General features: G+C 47.4%; 1 protein-coding gene across 3 annotated transcripts; it reads left to right on the plus strand.

Annotated features, from left to right (window-relative positions):
* Window positions 1-842: 842 nt before the first annotated feature.
* Window positions 843-22,002, plus strand: LOC135819958 (uncharacterized). 3 transcript variants are annotated; one of them, XM_065333257.1, is made up of 5 exons: window positions 843-938; window positions 1,228-1,817; window positions 11,742-11,973; window positions 19,068-19,236; window positions 20,177-22,002. In XM_065333257.1, exons 2-5 carry the CDS (start codon window positions 1,405-1,407, stop codon window positions 21,292-21,294), a joined length of 1,932 nt encoding a protein of 643 aa, XP_065189329.1. In that variant the 5' UTR covers window positions 843-938; window positions 1,228-1,404; the 3' UTR covers window positions 21,295-22,002. The 3 variants fall into 3 exon arrangements, with proteins under 3 accessions (XP_065189329.1, XP_065189328.1, XP_065189330.1); XM_065333256.1 differs by lacking the exon at window positions 843-938 and having other exon boundaries at window positions 964-1,817; XM_065333258.1 differs by lacking the exon at window positions 843-938 and having other exon boundaries at window positions 964-1,817; window positions 19,071-19,236.
* Window positions 22,003-22,256: the final 254 nt, after the last annotated feature.

The following is a 22,256-nucleotide window of genomic DNA, read 5'->3' on the forward strand; positions in this document are numbered from 1 at the left end:
ACGTACACAGCTAGCCCTCCATGACATGATCATCCACTGCATGCACTGGGCCAAACGGGACGGCGCCCTAGCTGACCTGTCGAATTCAATCATCGAACATCATGGCAGTTATCAACGCCATGCCCTCCAACCTGTCTAATGATGACAGCACAATGTAGGCTAGCCTGCACAAATCTAGACTTCAAGTAGATTACCGTCGTGATTCCTGCCCTTAGCACAGAGTCCGCGAAGGATGGGTTGTACCAACAAGCAGAGTTATTGTAAAGATGAAAATAATTGTAATGGACTGAAGTACTAATACATGCACATGTTCTTGCTCATGATCAAGAAAACAGCAGGAGTTGCCAAGGCCGTTCTACCTCGGAGTCGGAGTAAAGACGATTCCTCGGTCCACTAGTGGTCGCTCTGGCTGTTCTACTAGTTGAGCACACCCGTTTCAAGTCAAGTCCAGTCGACTCATGGTTTGGATCTTGGACATCACGCGATCACGCTGCAAACGTGCGAAGGAAAACACTGCTAGAGAGTGGCGATGACAAGATGACGGGTGACGAGTAGTGAAGTGTAACCGTCTTCTCGTCCTGACTAGACTGGGTGTAAACTGTAGTCAGTGCGCGTAGCACAATAGACTGTGAGGTCTACGGGAACATGATCAGGTGATCAGGGAAGACGTGTTGTATTAGGTAGAGACGGCTAGCTACAGTCTAGGACTAGTGACACCAAGAGGACACTGACAGCCGTGCAACTGCTCAGACTCTGCTGTTCGACGAGTCATGTGAGTCATGCCTAACTTACTAATGGGCATTGTGCTCGTGTGCACTGCTTATTATTTCCAAGTCTTGTCACACCTGAGAATGGGTGGAGGTACTAGTTGAGGGTAGACCAGGACATCGGGCTCAGCTAGCTCCGTTCAGCAGCATCCGCAGCACACGCTGGATACGGTAGGTGGAGTGCTTTGCAACGTATATCTGCGCTTTGGCTAGCTATCAAAGAACGCTATGTTAGGCTGTATGTTGCATTCGTGTTTGTACTGCCGGCTTTTGTTTCTAGCTTTGCTACACTCTACTCCTGCAACTAATTACTTCTCTGCTCTTCTTGCTAGTGCCAGCGTTGAGCTGAGTGTGGTGTACAGCTAGTATTTTATCACTGTATGAGTGGTGTTTCAATTGGTGAGATAATCAGCCAACATGGTCATTATGATGTTTTGACTTGGGATTACCTACTTGCCAGAATAGAAGACGCTCCGACTCGTTCCCTTGAATGAGATTGCTGGACAACTGAGAGCTCCGAAGTCCCGGACGAGTTTGTGAAGCAGGCTCGGAGATCTGGTTCCTGACGTACCTACTTTTGAAGTAGCTAAAACTACACGTGTGCCGGTCACATTGCGACTATTGTAAGTGATTCACCATGAAACGCGGACGGGAGGTGGACGGTGATCGGGGAGATGATGACGTCAGTAAGCGGTCACGAAGAAACGAGCCAATGCCAATGGCTGCGGAGAAAACAATTTCATCGCCTTCAGCAGCTGGAGACAGAGACCTCCAGGGCGTCGCAACAGTGACTATGACTTGCACGGATGAGCAGCCACGCAAAGGGTTTCCAGCAACACCTGAGCGCAGTTGCCAGGCCCAAAACAGCATCATCACATCCTCCCCAGGGACGATAAGCACCTCAAGGACAGCATCTGCTTCAGCAGTAACACTCACAGAGCAGGTTTCGTCTAGCAGAGACGTTGTTCAAACATCCCTATCCCGCCGTGTTTTTGCTACCGCATCTACTGCTTCTGGGGCTGATAAGGCTGGGTCTCGGGCCGCTTCCAGGTATGGTGCTGCATGCAGTCTGTATTGTCTGAAGGATTATGTGAGAATGAGTGAGAGAGAGAGAGAGAGAGAGAGAGAGAGACAGAGAGTCAGAGAGAGAGACAGAATCAGAGAGACAGAGACAGACAGAGAGACAGACAGATAGAACCAGGTGGGGAGGGGGGGGGGGGAGGAGAGTTATAGAGTCAATGTTTGTACTAGGCAAATATCACCAGACATGCCCAAATCTCCGATTTCGCTCAAAAGCTGACCCCATTTATCCCTGGGTGAGCCTCAGTCATTCATCTACTCTTAACGTTACAGTTTGGTCCAGAGACCCGTCTACTTGGATATTGGGAGAAATCGACTAAACATGCACAGAAACAATGTACAAGAACAGGGTGAGGGGGGGGGGGGGAGGGGGGGGGGGCACTGTTCTGCACAACAACACAGCACAGGCAAACCAACTGCAGAAAAACCTTTAACTAAAGACCACCGTGACTAGCGACAGGCACGGACGGTCTCACATACAATTATGGTTGTGTGGTGACACCTCTAACTAAGGACCACCTGCCACTAAAGACCTCTTTCTCTGGCCCCAAGGGGTGGTCGTTAGTCACAGGTTTTACTGTAATATCATATTCGCACACTGATCCACGTTACCTAGTAAATGTTCAGCCGTACAATTTTAGCCTGGCGACTTTCGGAGTCCGTCGAACTATTCGATCAATTCAGTCAGTGCAATGGCGGCCATCTTCAAGGGCCAGTAGCAGCAAGGTTGGACCCTGAAATTTGGGGTGGACCATGACCATAAACTGGAACAATATGTCCCCAAGCGCCAACAAGTCGTCTTGAATAATATTATCCACTAAAAATCCCTGGGTGTGTGTGTGGGGGGGGGGGGGGTAGTCAAATTTGGAACTCTCCAACGGCCATGCACCAGTCGAATCCAACCTCGTAGCCGGAAAGCACACATGGAGCGCCTCCATATGCCTTTTCGCGCAGCCACCAGTACTGGGACACCATGGGAATAATCCCTTCCCTCGCAGAAACTAGAATGAAGCTGACATCAAGCGTCACTTGCTGACCAAGAGCACAACATGACGAGAAAGAACAACTGGTTCACAACAACTTGACAAATTAGCAAGAACTGCAACAGTAGCGCACTGACATCGCCCAGGAAGTTCTCGTATATTGGCTACATGGTTTTTAGTGCACACTGATTTCACATGTGCATCTGTGTGATGTCGTGCAACTAGAAAATAACAACTTAGCAGTCGCGCTGGGGTCGTAGGAAATATGTAGTCGAGGAATGAGGGCTAACAGCCGTAATACATTCCTCCTCACTTGAGTCTATCATGAACTTTTATATTTAGAGGCTATCACTTAGCAGCCGTATATCTGTGGCCTGTAGGATATGTCACCACTTCTCGCACATATTCGGGACTATAGTGGACTTTCGTATGAAAACATTTATGCTGGTTGAACTGACTGTGCTGCAAAAGGGGGTGCGTCCACCTGTTCCAAGATCGTCCAGAAAGGAATTTATGTACTGGGCAGGTAGTGCAAGCGAGTTTGACATGCGTTCCACGCTCATACCAAATCAAATCAAAACTTTGTTCAGGTTGCCAAGAGCACACATACTTTTGTGCATGAGCGATTTCACCATGCATTTTCCAGGTCTTACCCGCATATCTTTACGTCACTCTCCAAATGGTCTCTGGGCTACACCAATCAATAAAAGAAGAAGGCATGAAAGTAAACTAGTGAAAACTTTCAAATGTGTGTCCAACTGTATAAGCACAAATTTTCGTTCACGATATCATTCGTTAGATCACTCCACCAGCAGGGTCGTTACGTGCTAATTTTCGTTTTTGGTCGAGGCCAGTCACCCCGAACGTTCAGAAAAAATAACTATAGTTATTTCATGCCCCTAACGGATATTAGCAAAAGTTAGTCTAAGGTCCAAGGTGGTATTTTCTAGAAACTCGTAACCTTTAGGAGCTCACCATTTTTTTACAGCTGTTTCTGACTAAGTTGTGGCTGCTGAAGACGATAAAAGTATCGGCAAGTCTGTACAGTTGTCCGTGTGTTGGATATGGCGATCTTCCGACATACGGAAATTGTACATGTACTCTAACCCAGTCATTCTAGAGTACAGTGGCTGCATGCGTTCGCTTATGCACTTGAATCGATTCATGAATCCATTCGCATGCATTATCACAATTTTTTAGAGCTCTTTCTGACTAAGTTGTGGCTGTGGAAGACGATAAAAGTATCGGCAAGTCTGTACCGTCCGTTTGTTAGATATAGCGATCTTCCACTGCATACGGAAATTGTACATATACTCGAAACCAGTCATTCTGGAGTATAGTGGGTTTCTGCATACAGAGTCCGTTTTAGACTCCAGTTGGTGGCAGTCAGGGATCAGGAGGGTACGACTCCCTGGTGGCAATAAAACATCTGTTGTGTATCCACGTACACCCTACATGCAGTCTCACACGCAGCTCACCAGAGTCAACCAGCCGGCATGGATACATGTAGAGTAAGACCTTGATTCAGAGCATGCGCAATGAGTATATACAAATGCATACAGAGTACATAATATATTACATCAGAGTGCATATATAACAATATCCCCCTCGCAAAAAGAGGTAACACCGAAAACAAAACATTTTCATGACAAGGAACAATAGCATAGAACAGACAATGTAATAATGTACCATCGTCTGACGTGCCAATTATCAAAGTTCAATGTTCTATGTGTGGTATGTACTATACAGAGCATTATACTGATATATACAAATGCAACAAGAGAACCACGTACATGCATTCACGATCATCTCAATCAATCCATGCAAATAATATAATAATTACATATCCTACATGTATAAAATGTCTCATCCGTTATACCGAGCTGGTCTTACGACTGACCGACCAGATCGAGTCACCTGCCGGTCAACAGGTACAGCATCAGCTGGGGCTGTAGAAGCTAACGACTGTTGACCCTGCTCATCCTGCGACTGTTGCATGGGCTGCTCTTTCTGCTGTGAAGTCGTCGGCTGTTGAGCCTTCTGAGGCGGCAACTGCTGTGGCACCTGCTGCTGCTGCGGCTGAGGCTGTTGCTGTTGTGGTGCAGAACGTGTCTGTTCTGCTAACTGAGAAAGTGGTATTGAACGTGGCCGGAGTTGGTTACGGTGTCGTTTCCAGACCACATCATTTACCTGGACAGAGTAATTCATAGCACTGCAGATAGAGAGAACAACACCAGGGACCCAGGTTGTACCATGGTTTTGAAAACGTAACGCAAACACAGCATCACCCGGTTTGTATTCTGGTAGCAAATGCTGGTTTTGATTGAAAGATTGTGCCTCCGCATTCCGTGTTGTTTTCAAAGCATCATAACGTAGTCGTGGTTGGCGATTAAATAGCATTTCTGCCGGTGATTTACCATTCGCCGTAGGAGTTGACCGAAATGTCATTAGAAATCGTTGTAGTCGTGTATCTAGGTCGTCACCTTCTGTTCCCATTGCTTTCATTTTAGCTTTAAAATGACCGACATATCGCTCAGCGAGACCGTTTGTCTCCGGATGGCCGGGAGCTGAACGAGTGTGTGCGATTCCATTTTTCTGGAGAAACGAGGTAAATTCAGCACTAGTGAACTGGGTCCCATTATCACTAACGATGTGAGTGGGTAGACCGAATGTGGCAAACAAACGTCTCAAAGCTTTGATAGTACCCGTTGATGTGGCATGTGTCATCGGGACAATTTCCAGATATTTCGTATACGCATCGACAATCACCAGAAACATTTTGCCCATGAATGGACCCGCAAAGTCTATGTGCAGACGACGCCATGGACCCGACGGCCATGACCAGGTAGCATAGGATTTACTAGGTTTGCGTGCCTGTTCTTGACACGTAGCGCACATTTTGGTGGTATCTTCAATTTCGTCATCCATCTTTGGCCACCAGAAATATCGACGTGCCATACGTTTCATTCGTACAGCGCCTGTGTGTTCCGAGTGCAATTCACTCAAGAGCATCGCGCGCAAAGCCATGGGGATTACCACTCGTTCATTCCAGAGTAATACATCATTTACAATAGATAGTTCCCAGCGCTTTACAAAGTACGGCTGTAACTCCACCTCTTTCACATGCTCTGGCCAACCATTCAAAGTGTAGTGACGAACACGCTCTAGAACTGGATCATCTCCAGTGGCATTCAATACAACTTGAGCATCAATGAGCTCGTCCTCAATGAAAAGTACACGTGTTTCACCTAGTTCCGGGGTAGAAGGATTTCCAGAAATTGGTTTTCTAGACATGAAATCTGCCAGAACATTTGCCTTTCCCGCAATGTGTTGGATGGTGTAGTCATACGCTGAAAGTAATAACTTCCATTTCTTTAATCTGGAAGAAACCAGGAACGGAACACCTTCCTGCATGCCGAACAATTTCACCAGAGGTTTGTGATCAGTTTCAAGGACAAATTTCTTTCCCAGGAGATATTGGCGAAATTTGGTTGCACCAAACACAAGAGCGAGTGACTCCCGTTCAATATTTGAATAGTTTCTCTCCGCTTTATTCAACAGACGAGACGCATACGAAATGGGTTGGTAATCACCATTTTCGTTTTTCTGTAAAAGAACCGCACCAAGACCCGTTCCTGATGCGTCGCATTGCAAGACATGCTCCAGACCCGCCGAATAGTGCGCCAAAACCTCCGTGGAACATAAAGCATTCTTTATCGTAAGGAACGCTGTCTGTTCAGAATCTGACCATCTCCAAACAGTATCTTTCTTTAGCAGAGCGTAAAGTGGCGCCATAATCCGAGCAAAATTGGGTATGAATTTGCGAACATAATTCGCAGACCCAATAAACGATTGAAGCTCACTGACGGACGTAGGAGCATTGGCATTAACCATAGCATCGATTCTTCCTGGCGAAGGCGCCATACCACTCGCACTCAAAGTATGACCAAGGTACGAGACTTGCGGTAGCATGAACTCGGTTTTCGTGGCTTTCAAACGCATTCCCGCATCTTGTAGCCGCTGCAAAACCATTTCCAGATTTCTTTTGTGCTCTGCATCATTTCGACCTGTGACTAGAATATCATCTACATACACAATGCAGCCATCGATACCCGCCAGGAGAGTCTCCATAGTACGCTGAAATATGGAGACTGCTGAATGAATGCCAAACGGTAGACGTACATATTCAAACAGACCACGGTGGGTATTGATTGTAGTATACCCCCTCGACTTAGGATCAAGCTCTAGCTGGTGGTACGCCTGAGATAAATCAAGCTTCGTAAACTTCTGCCCACCATTCAACTTGGCACGAATTTCGTCTATGGTAGGTAACGGATATTTTTCTAAATCCGAATTAGCATTGATGGTGCGCGAGTAATCAGCACAGATACGTACATTTCCGTCTGGTTTTTGAACCGGAACCGTAGGTGAAGCCCATTTCGAAAATTCAACTTTGCGTATTACACCTTCCTCCTCCAGTTTAGAGAGGCCTTGCTCGTATTTCTCCCGGATTGCAAATGGTACTGAACGAGCCTTCATGTACACAGGTTTTGAATCATTTACACGCAAAGTGACCTGAGTTGAATTTAATTTGCCGACAGTTGACGTGTCAAACAAACTCTCAAATTTCTGAAGCATTTCCTCCTGCAGCTTTGCGCGTATAAGAGCATTATCAATTTCAGACTTCACCGAGAATATTTCCCTCCATTCTAGTTTGAAAAGTGAGAGAAGATCTCTGCCCAACAGAGATGGACCATTTGTATCGACAATGCGCAAGAGAACAGTGTGCTTTTGCCCATTTATTGACACTGGAAATTTCCCTTCACCTAAACAGGGGATGATGGAACCGGAAAACCCAATGAGCTGGACTGATTGAGTTACAAGAGACGACACTGGTGCACCCAATTTCTCGTAATCAGATTTGGTGATGATGGATACAGCACTACCTGTATCGATTTCCATGCAAATTGGTGAACAAACATCATTGATTTCCGCCATTACAGTATACGGAGGGTGTTTTCCACTACCCGATCGAATCTTGTAGATAGGCATATCATCAACATCACAATCAGAAACGATCTCACCTCGATCATCAGGTTCGTCATCCACGTGGTGAATTTCACCTCGTTTCTGCTTGGTGATGCAGGCTCTTTCGAGATGTCCTCGTTTCTTGCAGTATCGACAAGTAGTAGATCGATGAGGACACTTGTCAGCCATATGCAAATCAGATGTACAACGATAACAAACCTTGCCCTTCGTCGACTTTGACCCTTTCTGGTCCTGCGAGTGATTTGGCTTTCTAGATGCACTTGCTGACTTGGATTTACTGGTAGTGGTAGCTCTCATCTTGTTGACTGACTCGGACGGCGTAGATGTTGATCTAGTACTAGTAGTAGTACCTGGAGTAAGCTGCTCAGCAAACATGATGGCGCGCTCCTCCCGTAAAGCGATATCCAGCACATCCTGAAACTTCTTCGTCTTGCTGTCAGGACTAGTCAGAATCGTCCGCTTGATCTCCTGACTGTAGACTCCTGCCATAAATTGATCTTTTAGGGATCTGTCTAAATGCGACCCAAAGTCGCAGGCTACTGCCGCACGTTTCAAACGATTTGCGTAATCTACCAGCTTTTCCGCTGGTCTCTGGTTGCAATCGCGAAATTGAAAAGAAGAAGTCATCGTGGAACGCTCCACTCTGTAATATCCATTCAGTAGGTCACAAATCTGCTCGAAGGTCTTGTCCGATATTGACTCCGGCAGACAGAGGTTCCGCAAAGTGGAGTAGACGTCTTTCGACAGTGAAGAGATTAGATGTGCAATCATCTTCTTACGTACGCGTTCTTTCTCCGATGAGTTTGCACTGGCTGAAACAACACCGATGTCATTTGCGAGAAAATAAAACTCAAGCCGTTCCCGGTACTCCGCAAAGTCCCCGCCAGAAAACTGCTCCAGGGTGGCCTTCCCTGAAGAGGCCATGGTTTACCAAATTCTCGCAAGCACTCAACTAAACAAATTATCTCAAAACAAAATTTTCATCTTCGTCGCCATTTGTTGTGTATCCACGTACACCCTACATGCAGTCTCACACGCAGCTCACCAGAGTCTACCAGCCGGCATGGATACATGTAGAGTAAGACCTTGATTCAGAGCATGCGCAATGAGTATATACAAATGCATACAGAGTACATAATATATTACATCAGAGTGCATATATAACAACATCATTCAGCTGAATACATTGAAAAAAAAGGAAAATGTAATATTTAGGTGGACTTGCAAGGTCAGTGCGAGCAACTGTACAAATACAATCAAATTGATTTTCATGCGAATCTGTGGCATGGCTGTCAAAAACTTCGAGTTGTGTAATGTGGCGCTCAATCCCTGATACAAATTTTGTATTGGTGCTACAAAAAAATGAAAAGTACATGGGCTGTGTCATGTACTCAAGCCCAGGAGCAACTAGAATACAGTAGCAATGACTCTGAGCCGACAAAATTAAATACAAGTGAAAAGACAACCAAACTATTTACATATCTGTCTCAAGCGGCTGATGGAACTGCAACCGGTCGCCGAAGTGTTCCATGAGGCGTTGCTTCACCGCGAAGGACCTCTGAACATGACCAATCAATCCTAGTTCGTCCAGGACTGTAACGTTTACACACTTCAGTCATATCTGTTGCGGAGTTACTCTGAGTCAGGACACTAATTTCAATCCACTCACACAATTTCATGAATGCCTGCGTCTCGACATCGCCATTCTGGGCCAGATCAGAATCCACTGCATCATTAGCAAGACGTTTCAAAGACTTCTTGTTTACGTACAGTGAAAAACAGCTACAGTGATACTTGATCTGATTCTCTATACCATCCTGATTTTCAAGTTAGTTCAATATTCTAGCGTGGCTGCGTGTACGAGCAGCATCGAGCAGACTAAACTCTGCCTCGTATGTGGCGCACTGAGTACATTTCTCTGCCAAGCGCCTGTTCTGCGCGTCAGGTATATAATCCTGGCACACCATACACTTGCTCAGATCGTGCCTGTTCCGCTTCGGGTCTGCCCGCTTGATTCGGCTCCAAAACACTCTAGAGCAAGCTTTTCTTCAAACGTCAAAATGCTTCTTGACGGACTCTGTATGCAGAAACCCACTATACCCTAGAATGACTGGGTTCGAGTACATGTACAATTTCCGTATGCAGCGGAAGATCGCCATATCTAACAAACGGAGAACTGTACAGACTTGCCGATACTTTTATCGTCTTCAGCAGCCACAACTTAGTCAGAAACAGCTCTAAAATAATTGTGAGCTCCTACTTGCCACGAAACTTCTAAAATACGACTCTTTTTCGAAATGGGACCCGCACTAAGTTCATTCCAAAAGAAACTTTGTACTTGTCCATTACTTCTAAGTATGATAGCATTCTTGTCTCCAAGGAAAATGAGGTAGATGGTTTGGGATTAATCAACATGTTTGATTTCCCCTGGCAAGGTCAGAGGTCTAGGCAGAACATTCTGGACACCTCTCATCCCTGCTGTGCAGTGGAGATTGGATAATTATAACGATACTCCTTCGGGAGAAAACAAAATGTCACTATATTCAATCTGTCACTAAACCCGATCTTCAGATTTAGTATGCAATTGTATAAAATATGTATAATTATCTAAGTGACAGAAATGTATGCATAATAATGCACTTGGATTTCGAATGTGCATTTGTGTTGCATCCATAGTTAAAGCCAAAAGTCATGGGTAGCAACTACACCGCTGCACTGCGGCTACAATGTGCAATGACCAGCACGCGTGGAGTGACCCAAAGGTCCCGGCATGTGACACAGACATGTCCTATGCATGCCACTTCGCCTGATACAGGAGGAAAGTCCTTATACCGTACTGGCAATATATGTTGCCGCATAACGCGTAACGCAGGGGGGGGGGGGGGTGCGGCGTAACGCGCGACCAGGCTAGTGCGACAAATTTTCGTTGAGTTCGTAACGCGCGTCCGGCGGGGTGCGGCGATCTTTTCATTGCAGTTTGCACTGCAAAAAAAAGCTTAAAACTGTGAAATCACGTGTACCGCGTGGTGAAAAGTTCAAAACTGGACGCAGCAGGAAGTCCTGACACTCGAAGGCGCATCATTCAGTGGTTGGCGATCTCAATGGTTTCTTCTTTCCCGAGGTCGTTTTGCGAAGAAGAGCGATGTGTTTACCAGTTTCCCTGTGACAATGCAGAAGTCTCTATTCGCCTTCGGCGTGAAGAAAATCACGCCCAAGCATCATTCAGTGGTTGGCGATCTCAATGGTTTCTTCTTTCCCGAGGTCGTTTTGCGAAGAAGAGCGATGTGTTTACCAGTTTCCTTGTGACAATGCAGAAGTCTCTATTCGCCTTCGGCGTGAAGAAAAAATGATGCGGCAAAAGCAAAAAAAATGATGCGGCAATAGCAAAAAAAGGACTGCGGCAATATAGAAACCTGTGTAACGGCTCCTGTGCGACTTTGCATGTAACGCCCTGCGTGCGGCAAACATGTGCCAATGTAACGCTTCATGGCCTCACTGCGGCAACATATACTGCCAGTACGGTATTCGATGCATTCTCAGGTTTTCTGGCACCAAAAAAGTGTTAGTAAATTCGATCTGTTGTAATTTTCGAGTTCGTTACACCTGATCTATAATGTACAGAAAGGACTTGATAAATGACTTGGGCAACAGAAATTTGTCGCTAAACTCGATTTGTCGTTATATCCAAGGTCGTCATATCCAATCCACTGTATTTTCTCAATCTACAACTGTAGACATCGAACATTAAAATGATATCTTCTATGTGCTCTGTTTCGTTCGTGTGTGTGTGTGTGTGTGTACCAATACGGCATTCTGTCTGTGAATCACATCCATTCCTGTCTCGGATGGTGGATACCCATAGAGTCATCAGTGAGTTTGGCGAGTTACCCGAGCTTGTCCTAGGCAGAACATCATCAACTATCACATCCAGCCAGCATCCCTCATCATGTACTAGCACTACCGGCCAGCATCCCTCATCATCTGCAGAGCTATTGGAGACATGTGACGATGCAGCAAGGAAAGAGAGAGAGAAAGAGTCGGACTCTGGAGCTAGTGATGATGAGCAGGTCAAAAGTCAGCGAAAACGACGAGGAGTGAGTACTGTAATTTTTAGAATATCCCCTACCCCCCCCCCCCCCTACCCCTCCCCCTATCCCTCCCCCCCCCCAACACACACACACAAACACATACATACACATACATATTTTGCTCCTGCTCTCGTAGCAGTTGAGCACTCTTGTGTGGAGTAGTGCCTTTGCTGTTTGCGTTACGCAGAGCTCACTGACTTGTCAGTTTGGATACTCTGGCAAGGAATGTTCGGGCCTGGCTTAAATCTGGCTTTGGAAAATTTATTTTTCATTGCTATCAGGTTCGGCCTCATTTCCTCTGTGCTGCGCTGATGAGTCCACACTTTGGGTAGACCATCACCATAGTCTGGCACAACATGTTCCCGAGCGCCAACAAGTGATCTTGAATCAAGTTATCCACTAAAAATCACTTGAAGAAATATTCAAATTTCGAACTCTCCAACGACCATGCATATGTCTCCATATGCGTTATTCGCTACGCTACCAGTAGTGAGACATCAAGGGAGTAATCCCTGGCCTCGCAGAAAGGTTGGGGCAGAATGTTCTCTTGTGCTGGGCAGCTACAGTCCATTCATTGGAAACAGTCCCGCTGGCTTTTGAAAGTCCGATTTAGGCCGAATTGAGGATCAAAAACCCACTTTAAATCTCAAAAATCTGGGTTTGGGATCTGCTTCTCCATACATTTTGCCATGGCATACCTGTTCTAATTTTGTAAAATCTGGCTGAATTTCTATTTCCCTGTTCTTGGACTTTTCTGGCCTCAAATGTGGCAAGAAGTAATTGCACTGGTCACACAATGCAGGCGGTACTGTTGTTTTCATGATATCTACGACTATGTGCGGGAGACACCAAAAAGTTGGACTGCCAGTTTCCAATGAATGCACTGTAAAGCACGCAAGTTTCACATGCGTGCTACACTCCTATCAAAATTTTCAAAAATTTCTCTCAGGTTGCTATGAGCTCATGTATTACCGGTGCATGCGTATTACCGGTGCATGCGTATTACCGGTGCATGCGTATTACCGGTGCATGCGTATTACCGGTGCATGCGTATTACCGGTGCATGTGTATTACCGGTGCATGCGTATTACCGGTGCATGCGTATTACCGGTGCATGCGTATTACCGGTGCATGCGTATTACCGGTGCATGCGTATTACCGGTGCATGCGTATTACCGGTGCATGCGTATTACCGGTGCATGCGTATTACCGGTGCATGCGTATTACCGGTGCATGCGTATTACCGGTGCATGCGTATTACCGGTGCATGCGTATTACCGGTGCATGCGTATTACCGGTGCATGCGTATTACCGGTGCATGCGTATTACCGGTGCATGCGTATTACCGGTGCATGCGTATTACCGGTGCATGCGTATTACCGGTGCATGCGTATTACCGGTGCATGCGTATTACCGGTGCATGCGTATTACCGGTGCATGCGTATTACCGGTGCATGCGTATTACCGGTGCATGCGTATTACCGGTGCATGCGTATTACCGGTGCATGCGTATTACCGGTGCATGCGTATCACCGGTGCATGCGTATCACCGGTGCATGCGTATCACCGGTGCATGCGTATTACCGGTGCATGCGTATTACCGGTGCATGCGTATTACCGGTGCATGCGTATTACCGGTGAATGCGTATTACCGGTGCATGCGTATTACCGGTGCATGCGTATTACCGGTGCATGCGTATTACCGGTGCATGCGTATTACCGGTGCATGCGTATTACCGGTGCATGCGTATTACCGGTGCATGCGTATTACCGGTGCATGCGTATTACCGGTGCATGCGTATTACCGGTGCATGCGTATTACCGGTGCATGCGTATTACCGGTGCATGCGTATTACCGGTGCATGCGTATTACCGGTGCATGCGTATTACCGGTGCATGCGTATTACCGGTGCATGCGTATTACCGGTGCATGCGTATCACCGGTGCATGCGTATCACCGGTGCATGCGTATCACCGGTGCATGCGTATCACCGGTGCATGCGTATCACCGGTGCATGCGTATCACCGGTGCATGCGTATCACCGGTGCATGCGTATCACCGGTGCATGCGTATCACCGGTGCATGCGTATCACCGGTGCATGCGTATCACCGGTGCATGCGTATTACCGGTGCATGCGTATTACCGGTGCATGCGTATTACCGGTGCATGCGTATTACCGGTGCATGCGTATTACCGGTGCATGCGTATTACCGGTGCATGCGTATTACCGGTGCATGCGTATTACCGGTGCATGCGTATTACCGGTGCATGCGTATTACCGGTGCATGCGTATTACCGGTGCATGCGTATTACCGGTGCATGCGTATTACCGGTGCATGCGTATTACCGGTGCATGCGTATTACCGGTGCATGCGTATTACCGGTGCATGCGTATTACCGGTGCATGCGTATTACCGGTGCATGCGTATTACCGGTGCATGCGTATTACCGGTGCATGCGTATTACCGGTGCATGCGTATTACCGGTGCATGCGTATTACCGGTGCATGCGTATTACCGGTGCATGCGTATTACCGGTGCATGCGTATTACCGGTGCATGCGTATTACCGGTGCATGCGTATTACCGGTGCATGCGTATTACCGGTGCATGCGTATTACCGGTGCATGCGTATTACCGGTGCATGCGTATTACCGGTGCATGCGTATTACCGGTGCATGCGTATTACCGGTGCATGCGTATTACCGGTGCATGCGTATTACCGGTGCATGCGTATCACCGGTGCATGCGTATCACCGGTGCATGCGTATCACCGGTGCATGCGTATGACCGGTGCATGCGTATTACCGGTGCATGCGTATTACCGGTGCATGCGTATTACCGGTGCATGCGTATTACCGGTGCATGCGTATTACCGGTGCATGCGTATTACCGGTGCATGCGTATTACCGGTGCATGCGTATTACCGGTGCATGCGTATTACCGGTGCATGCGTATTACCGGTGCATGCGTATTACCGGTGCATGCGTATTACCGGTGCATGCGTATTACCGGTGCATGCGTATTACCGGTGCATGCGTATTACCGGTGCATGCGTATTACCGGTGCATGCGTATTACCGGTGCATGCGTATTACCGGTGCATGCGTATTACCGGTGCATGCGTATTACCGGTGCATGCGTATTACCGGTGCATGCGTATTACCGGTGCATGCGTATCACCGGTGCAGGCGTATCACCGGTGCAGGCGTATCACCGGTGCATGCGTATCACCGGTGCATGCGTATCACCGGTGCATGCGTATTACCGGTGCATGCGTATTACCGGTGCATGCGTATTACCGGTGCATGCGTATTACCGGTGCATGCGTATTACCGGTGCATGCGTATTACCGGTGCATGGGTATTACCGGTGCATGCGTATTACCGGTGCATGCGTATCACCGGTGCATGCGTATTACCGGTGCATGCGTATTACCGGTGCATGCGTATCACCGGTGCATGCGTATCACCGGTGCATGCGTATCACCGGTGCATGCGTATCACCGGTGCATGCGTATCACCGGTGCATGCGTATTACCGGTGCATGCGTATTACCGGTGCATGCGTATTACCGGTGCATGCGTATTACCGGTGCATGCGTATTACCGGTGCATGCGTATTACCGGTGCATGCGTATTACCGGTGCATGCGTATTACCGGTGCATGCGTATTACCGGTGCATGCGTATTACCGGTGCATGCGTATTACCGGTGCATGCGTATTACCGGTGCATGCGTATTACCGGTGCATGCGTATTACCGGTGCATGCGTATTACCGGTGCATGCGTATTACCGTAGCATGCGTATTACCGGTGCATGCGTATTACCGGTGCATGCGTATTACCGGTGCATGCGTATTACCGGTGCATGTGTATTACCGGTGCATGCGTATTACCGGTGCATGCGTATTACCGGTGCATGCGTATTACCGGTGCATGCGTATTACCGGTGCATGCGTATTACCGGTGCATGCGTATTACCGGTGCATGCGTATTACCGGTGCATGCGTATTACCGGTGCATGCGTATTACCGGTGCATGCGTATTACCGGTGCATGCGTATTACCGGTGCATGCGTATCACCGGTGCATGCGTATCACCGGTGCATGCGTATCACCGGTGCATGCGTATCACCGGTGCATGCGTATCACCGGTGCATGCGTATCACCGGTGCATGCGTATCACCGGTGCATGCGTATCACCGGTGCATGCGTATTACCGGTGCATGCGTATTACCGGTGCATGCGTATTACCGGTGCATGCGTATTACCGGTGCATGCGTATTACCGGTGCATGCGTATTACCGGTGCATGCGTATTACCGGTGCATGCGTATTACCGGTGCATGCGTATTACCGGTGCATGCGTATTACCGGTGCATGCGTATTACCGGTGCATGCGTATTACCGGTGCATGCGTATTACCGGTGCATGCGTATTACCGGTGCATGCGTATTACCGGTGCATGCGTATTACCGGTGCATGCGTATTACCGGTGCATGCGTATTACCGGTGCATGCGTATTACCGGTGCATGCGTATTACCGGTGCATGCGCATTACCGGTGCATGCGTATTACCGGTGCATGCGTATTACCGGTGCATGCGTATTACCGGTGCATGCGTATTACCGGTGCATGCGTATTACCGGTGCATGCGTATTACCGGTGCATGCGTATTACCGGTGCATGCGTGGTTACGCTATGCATTTTATAGGCACAGGAGGGCCGCGGCTGTGCACTAAAGAGGACTTTTTTTATTCTCGATTTTCCAATTGCAATGCGTACCTGAAATCCTCGAGTGCTCAACTGCTACATCGTGATTTTCTACTTTTACTTGGAAGTACAACGAGGCGTCTATGCACACGTAAAACACGCGTGCACTAGCTGCCCAGTGCAAGAGAAAAAGTTTGGCCACCTTGCGTTACTGTTGCAGTCCTTGCTTGGTTTTGTTCTGGAGCAGTTCTTCCTTCTCTTCACTGTTGTTCACCAAGTGACGCTTAGTGGCAGCTTCATTCGAGTTTCTACGAGGGCAAGGATTGCTCCTATGTTGTCTCACTGCTGGCAGCATAGCGAAAAGGTATAATTATAACGGCTGTGTACGCCTTTCTGTTCTGAGGTTGGATTCGGCTCGTACATGGCCGTTGCAGAATTCGGAATTTGAATATTTTCCCATGTGATTCCTAGTGAACTTAGAAGTTGCGACTTTGGCGGTATTAGTCATGAAGTTGGTTGTTCCAACGAGGAACACACGCTTCTTGCCGAACTTGACATTTGATTGACTCACGACTGCCATCTGGAGCACACAAGGAGCAAGTCGCACCTTCCACTCGGCAAACCTGCAAGAAAGCACCACTCCCTGTTTAAGCAAGGAGCAGGGACCCCTCGCACCCAGGGACCAGCAGGAAGTCCTCGCATCAGGGACCAGCAGGAAGTCCTCACATCAGGGACCAGCAGGGACCCCTCGCATCAGGGACCAGCAGGGACCAGCAGGGACCCCTCGTTCTTGTACCTCGGTTGAAGGTGTTTAAATTCGTGTTTTTATCGATTTTTTGATTTTGGTCAATATCTCAAGAGCGGAGGGTTTCTGGACCAAACTGTCGTAGTGGGCAAATGAGGTCCACCTAGCTATAAAAGGTGCAAACTTTGAGTGAAATCAGAATTTGGCAATGTCGGGTGATATTTGTGTTAAAAATCAATGTCTCTAACGACCAAAAATCACCCGACATGGCCAAATTTCCGATTTCGCTCAAAGTTGCCTCCTTTAATCCCAGAGTGGACCTTGTTCGCCCACTATGACAGTTTGATCCAAAGACCAAAGTTCTTTGGATATTGGGCAACATAAACACGACTAGTTACCTAGTAAAGTTTAGGCATCCACCTTTCGATCGGCGACTTGCTGATTCCCTCGAACGAATCGATCAATTCAGCCTCTCCATTGACGGCCGTTACGAAGGCCATCTTCAAGGGCCAGTAGCAGCTGGGCTATGCCCTGAAATTGGGAGTAGACCACCATAGCCTGCTACAACATGTCCCCAAGCGCCAACAAGTGGTCTTCAATAAAGTTATCCACTAAAAGTCAATGTCTTGGGGAAATATTCAAATTTCGAACTCGCCAACGGGCAAGCACTAGCCGAATCCAACCTCGGAAAGCACACAGGAAAGCCTCCATATACTTTTTCGCTAGATGGCCCAAATTAAATACAGGGCAGCCCGTGCACGCGAGTTTCACGTGTTCATTGATATCCATTGAAAAGTTCTCTTCGGGGCATAGCCACGGCCCTCCTGTACCTAAAAATGCAGGATGTAACAGCGCAAGCACCGAAAGTACATAGGCTCATAGCAACCTGAGAGAAATTTTGAATTTTTTGATGAGAGCGTGGTAGGCCTGTGAAACTCACGTGCACTAGCAGACCAGCACAAGAGATCATTCTGGCCCGATCAACTGTTGAAGTTAGTGCTGATTTTTGTTGTGGAGCAGTTCTTCTTTCTCGTCATGGTGGGCAGTTGTACAGCAAGTGACGCTTTGTAGCGGCATCATTCGGGTTTCGGCGAGGGAAGTGATTATGCCAATGATATCACAGTGGTGATAGCGTAGCGAAAATGCATGTGGAGACGCTCTGTGTGTGCTTTCCTGTGACGAAATTGGATTCGGCTAGTGCATGGCCGCCAATAGACAGGCTGAATTCATCGATTCGTTTAAGGGATTCAGCAAGTCGCCAATCGAAATTTGGATGGCTAAACATTACTAGGTAACTTGGATCGGTGTGCGAACATAGTTGGTTGTGCTGAGCTGCGTTGTTGTGAGCAGCATTGTACCGTCATTCTTTTACCTTGTTTGAAGGTGTTTCGGTTCGTATTGTATCAGTTTTTTTGATTTTGGTCAATATCTAAAGAGCAGAGGGTTTCTGGACAAAACTGTCATAGTGGGTGAATGATGTCCACCTAGGGATAAAAGGAGCCAACTTTGAGCGAAATCGGAAATTTGGCCATGTCGCGTGATGGGCTGAAAAAAAGAAGAAAAGAGGTGCTCAGGATGATACATGAGCTCACTTCGCAAGACAATCAATCTGCCTCTTCCCATCTTTGTGTGATTTTTGCCTAGGAGATCGAGAAAAAGCGCCGAGACCGCATCAACAACTGCCTGGAAGAACTGAAGAGCTTGATTCCGGAGGCGAGTCGCAAAGGCAATACAAAAGTTGAGAAGGCAGAGATTCTCACCCTGACCGTAGAGTTCCTCAGAGCAACAACAAGGGGACTGGCACCTCATGAAGGTTAGCCGATTACTTTATAAACTGAGAATTCATGTTGTATAATTGCTGGATTGCATATTTATTATGGGGGCTGTGGGTACGTAGAGATCTTGCGACCTTGCTGATAAACCCTCTCTCCAAGATCCGGTTGTGTGTTGTTTTAACTATGTGTCTAAGCACATCATTTGAGATATACCGGTAATATGTCTGTTCGTAGAAGTTGCATGTACGTGAATACTGACAGCATGCCAACTGGGAAAGCTATCATATTTTCGTTCCTTTGGAGAGGGGAAGAATGGTGGTGGTGTTGTTGGTGGTAATGGGGTGGTGGTGTTTATGCTTTGAACTACTAGCAATGTTGCGAATTAGGAGCACATTCTGCTGACCCCATCCAATCCAAGCTGCCACAGAAATTCGTTTTCTCTGTTTGTGCTGTGTGCATAGTACAGTAGTTTTCCGGTAGTCTACAGACTGGGGTTTGCAAATTCCACTGCAGTCACTTCAAAACACCCCATCATTACAGTCCATTTCAAAACTATAGACGCGTACCTAGGCAAAAACCGTTATGCCAGCATCTATACAACATAAAATCTGTGATCACTTTGTGCGTAATTTTTCCCAAATTGGGCGTCTGTTATCCAATCGTTTAGGAACTATTATGAGAGAAATTGCGGAGCGGACCTGAGCCATATTCCGAAAACTATTTTCAAAAAGTTCCAGCCAAATTTGAAATATTTCAAAAACCCTACGCGTCTATAGTTTTGAAATGGACTGTAGGGCCCTGATATTGGCTCCTGATCAAACATCAGATTTGGATGGCTTCAGCAAAGAGACCACTTGCTTTCAGGATTGTGTAGGGTTTGCAGCTATGTCGTCGATATGTCTACAATGGTGTTTTCGTGCTGAGCAAACTTTCTTCTTCTCCCGTTGTCATCACTCTGTGTGTTCTGTGGGTGCACAGTTATCGCTCAAGACTACCATTCCCGAGGCTATCGGGAGTGCATGTCCGACACACTTCAGTATCTAGCGCAGCACGAGAACTTCCGTGCGGATCAGCAGCAGAATCTCCGTCAGCACCTCTCACAGTGCTTGCTGTACAGTGAGAGTACTCCAGCATCCAGAGCAGCAGCTACGTCGACAATACTTGGTGAGGATTTCCCGGCCAACGCAATAGTCAGCATGCCAGATGTGATCAACCCCTCCAATGCTGCACAACCTAGTCAACTTGTGTCCGCTCACAACGCCGGTATTTTCTCGAAAGACTCGCGACCAGTGTTGGAACTGCCTATTTCAACGCAATCCCTCTACCAGTACGGTCCCACTCCGCAAAGCCCACTGACTTCACCTCACACAGCAATTCCAACACCGCACTCGCCTTTTACGCCCCAGAAAGCCTGTCCACCAATGTCACTGCTCAGTCCGGCTAAAAGCAATCCTTCACCGAATGCACGCTCTCAGTCACTTGCTTCAGGTATAGTGTCCAGTCTGCATGCCCAGCTTCCCAACCAGTTTTCAATGGAAGGAGCGTCGAATAGAAGCCGTCAACGAGGAGCCCCCATGGTTGGTGCGCCAAGTCAAAACGCTAACATACCAAGTCCATTTTCGTCGCTGCCGTTACATGCTCAGAACGCATTTGGCGGCAGAGGCCATTCCACACCGATCGCGCAAAGTCCGGCTGGCGTGGAGACGGACGTGAAGTCGGCAAGTGCATACTCCACGACGTCGTCGATGTACCACTACCCGACTAGTGACTATAGCACTGAGCAGGATACCACCATGCCTACACTGGCATTACACCAGCAGCAGCCACAGCCTGTAGCACCCTTTTACCACCCTCACCAGCAGCAACCTCAAAATGATATCTGTAGCATCGAGAGCTTGATCTTGCCAAGCCAAGGCACTGGCGCGTACGACTCCCGAACCCATAGCATGCCGCAAGGCAGTCTAGCCTATCATCTCGCAGCCGGCGGCAGCAGTCAATCCGAGCAAGCCAAGGTAAAGGAAGAGTTATGCTCTCCATTCCAGTCCACGCAGGCTGGTCTGTCCCCGATGCTTCCGGGTACCTGGGGCCAGCGTTAAACACACGCATCAAGACTGTGAGTGGGAACGACTGTGGCCTACCGGTATATCATTGCAGTGACCTTAACTGTGACTGTGGAGTGGCCTTTTTTATGCTATTAAAATCTACTTATTGTTACTGAACTAGGCAAAGGTCGGAACTCGACCACCTGTTTACCGCCCTAGAGCCGTAAGGCAGACAAGTAAAACACCTTCCCGTATACTGTTGTTGATCATACTAATGGTTAGGTTTGGGGCGGTGTGGTTTCAGTAATGATTATAAACTTTGAAGAAGCGAGTATGCCTGTTTGATTATCAGAAATACTTACTTTTTGAAGTTAATGACTGCCGCCCATTCACATTTTGCAATTCAGTTTATGTATCCATTGTCTGTCTGCATCAGTAACATGAATCCAGGGATATCGTCGTCCACTGGTAATGTTCCTTGAAATGCTCTGGTCAAATCTCGTAATTTTTTCTTATCGATCCTGTTCATTGATTTCAGTTGTCATAGTGATAATTATGTGGATTGCACCCACAACTCTAGATTGTTTAGCTACTGTTCACAGCTGAGCGTTGCCTTTTTTCTTCTTACTTTCTCTTGTTTACAGAATTTTATTTATTTAGAACAACTAAATGCTTTTGGTCCGTATCTTCGTTGTCAACGCTGTATGCATATCTTTACTAATTTTGTTTCTTGGTGAAAATATTGGCTTGGGTAAACAAGTACATGGCGTATGTGCTAAGCTAAGCTAATCTAAATCGTGTACTAATCCTGCTAGAAAGAAGGAGAAGAAACCGCGACAATGGCAATACTCCTGGGTAGCCCATTGACCGCCAGACATGGAGTGATTTGTGCGATGTCGGTTCATACGCCAAAATTGTCGCGTGAAAACGCTGCAGGAAAGATATTATGCTTCTGGTATTATGCGCCTAGATAGCAGCGTGAACATCAGGTCAGAAAGGAAAACACTGGCGTGGTT

The sequence above is a fragment of the Sycon ciliatum genome, chromosome 6, assembly GCF_964019385.1.
Source record: "Sycon ciliatum chromosome 6, ocSycCili1.1, whole genome shotgun sequence".
NCBI lineage: Eukaryota > Metazoa > Porifera > Calcarea > Leucosolenida > Sycettidae > Sycon > Sycon ciliatum.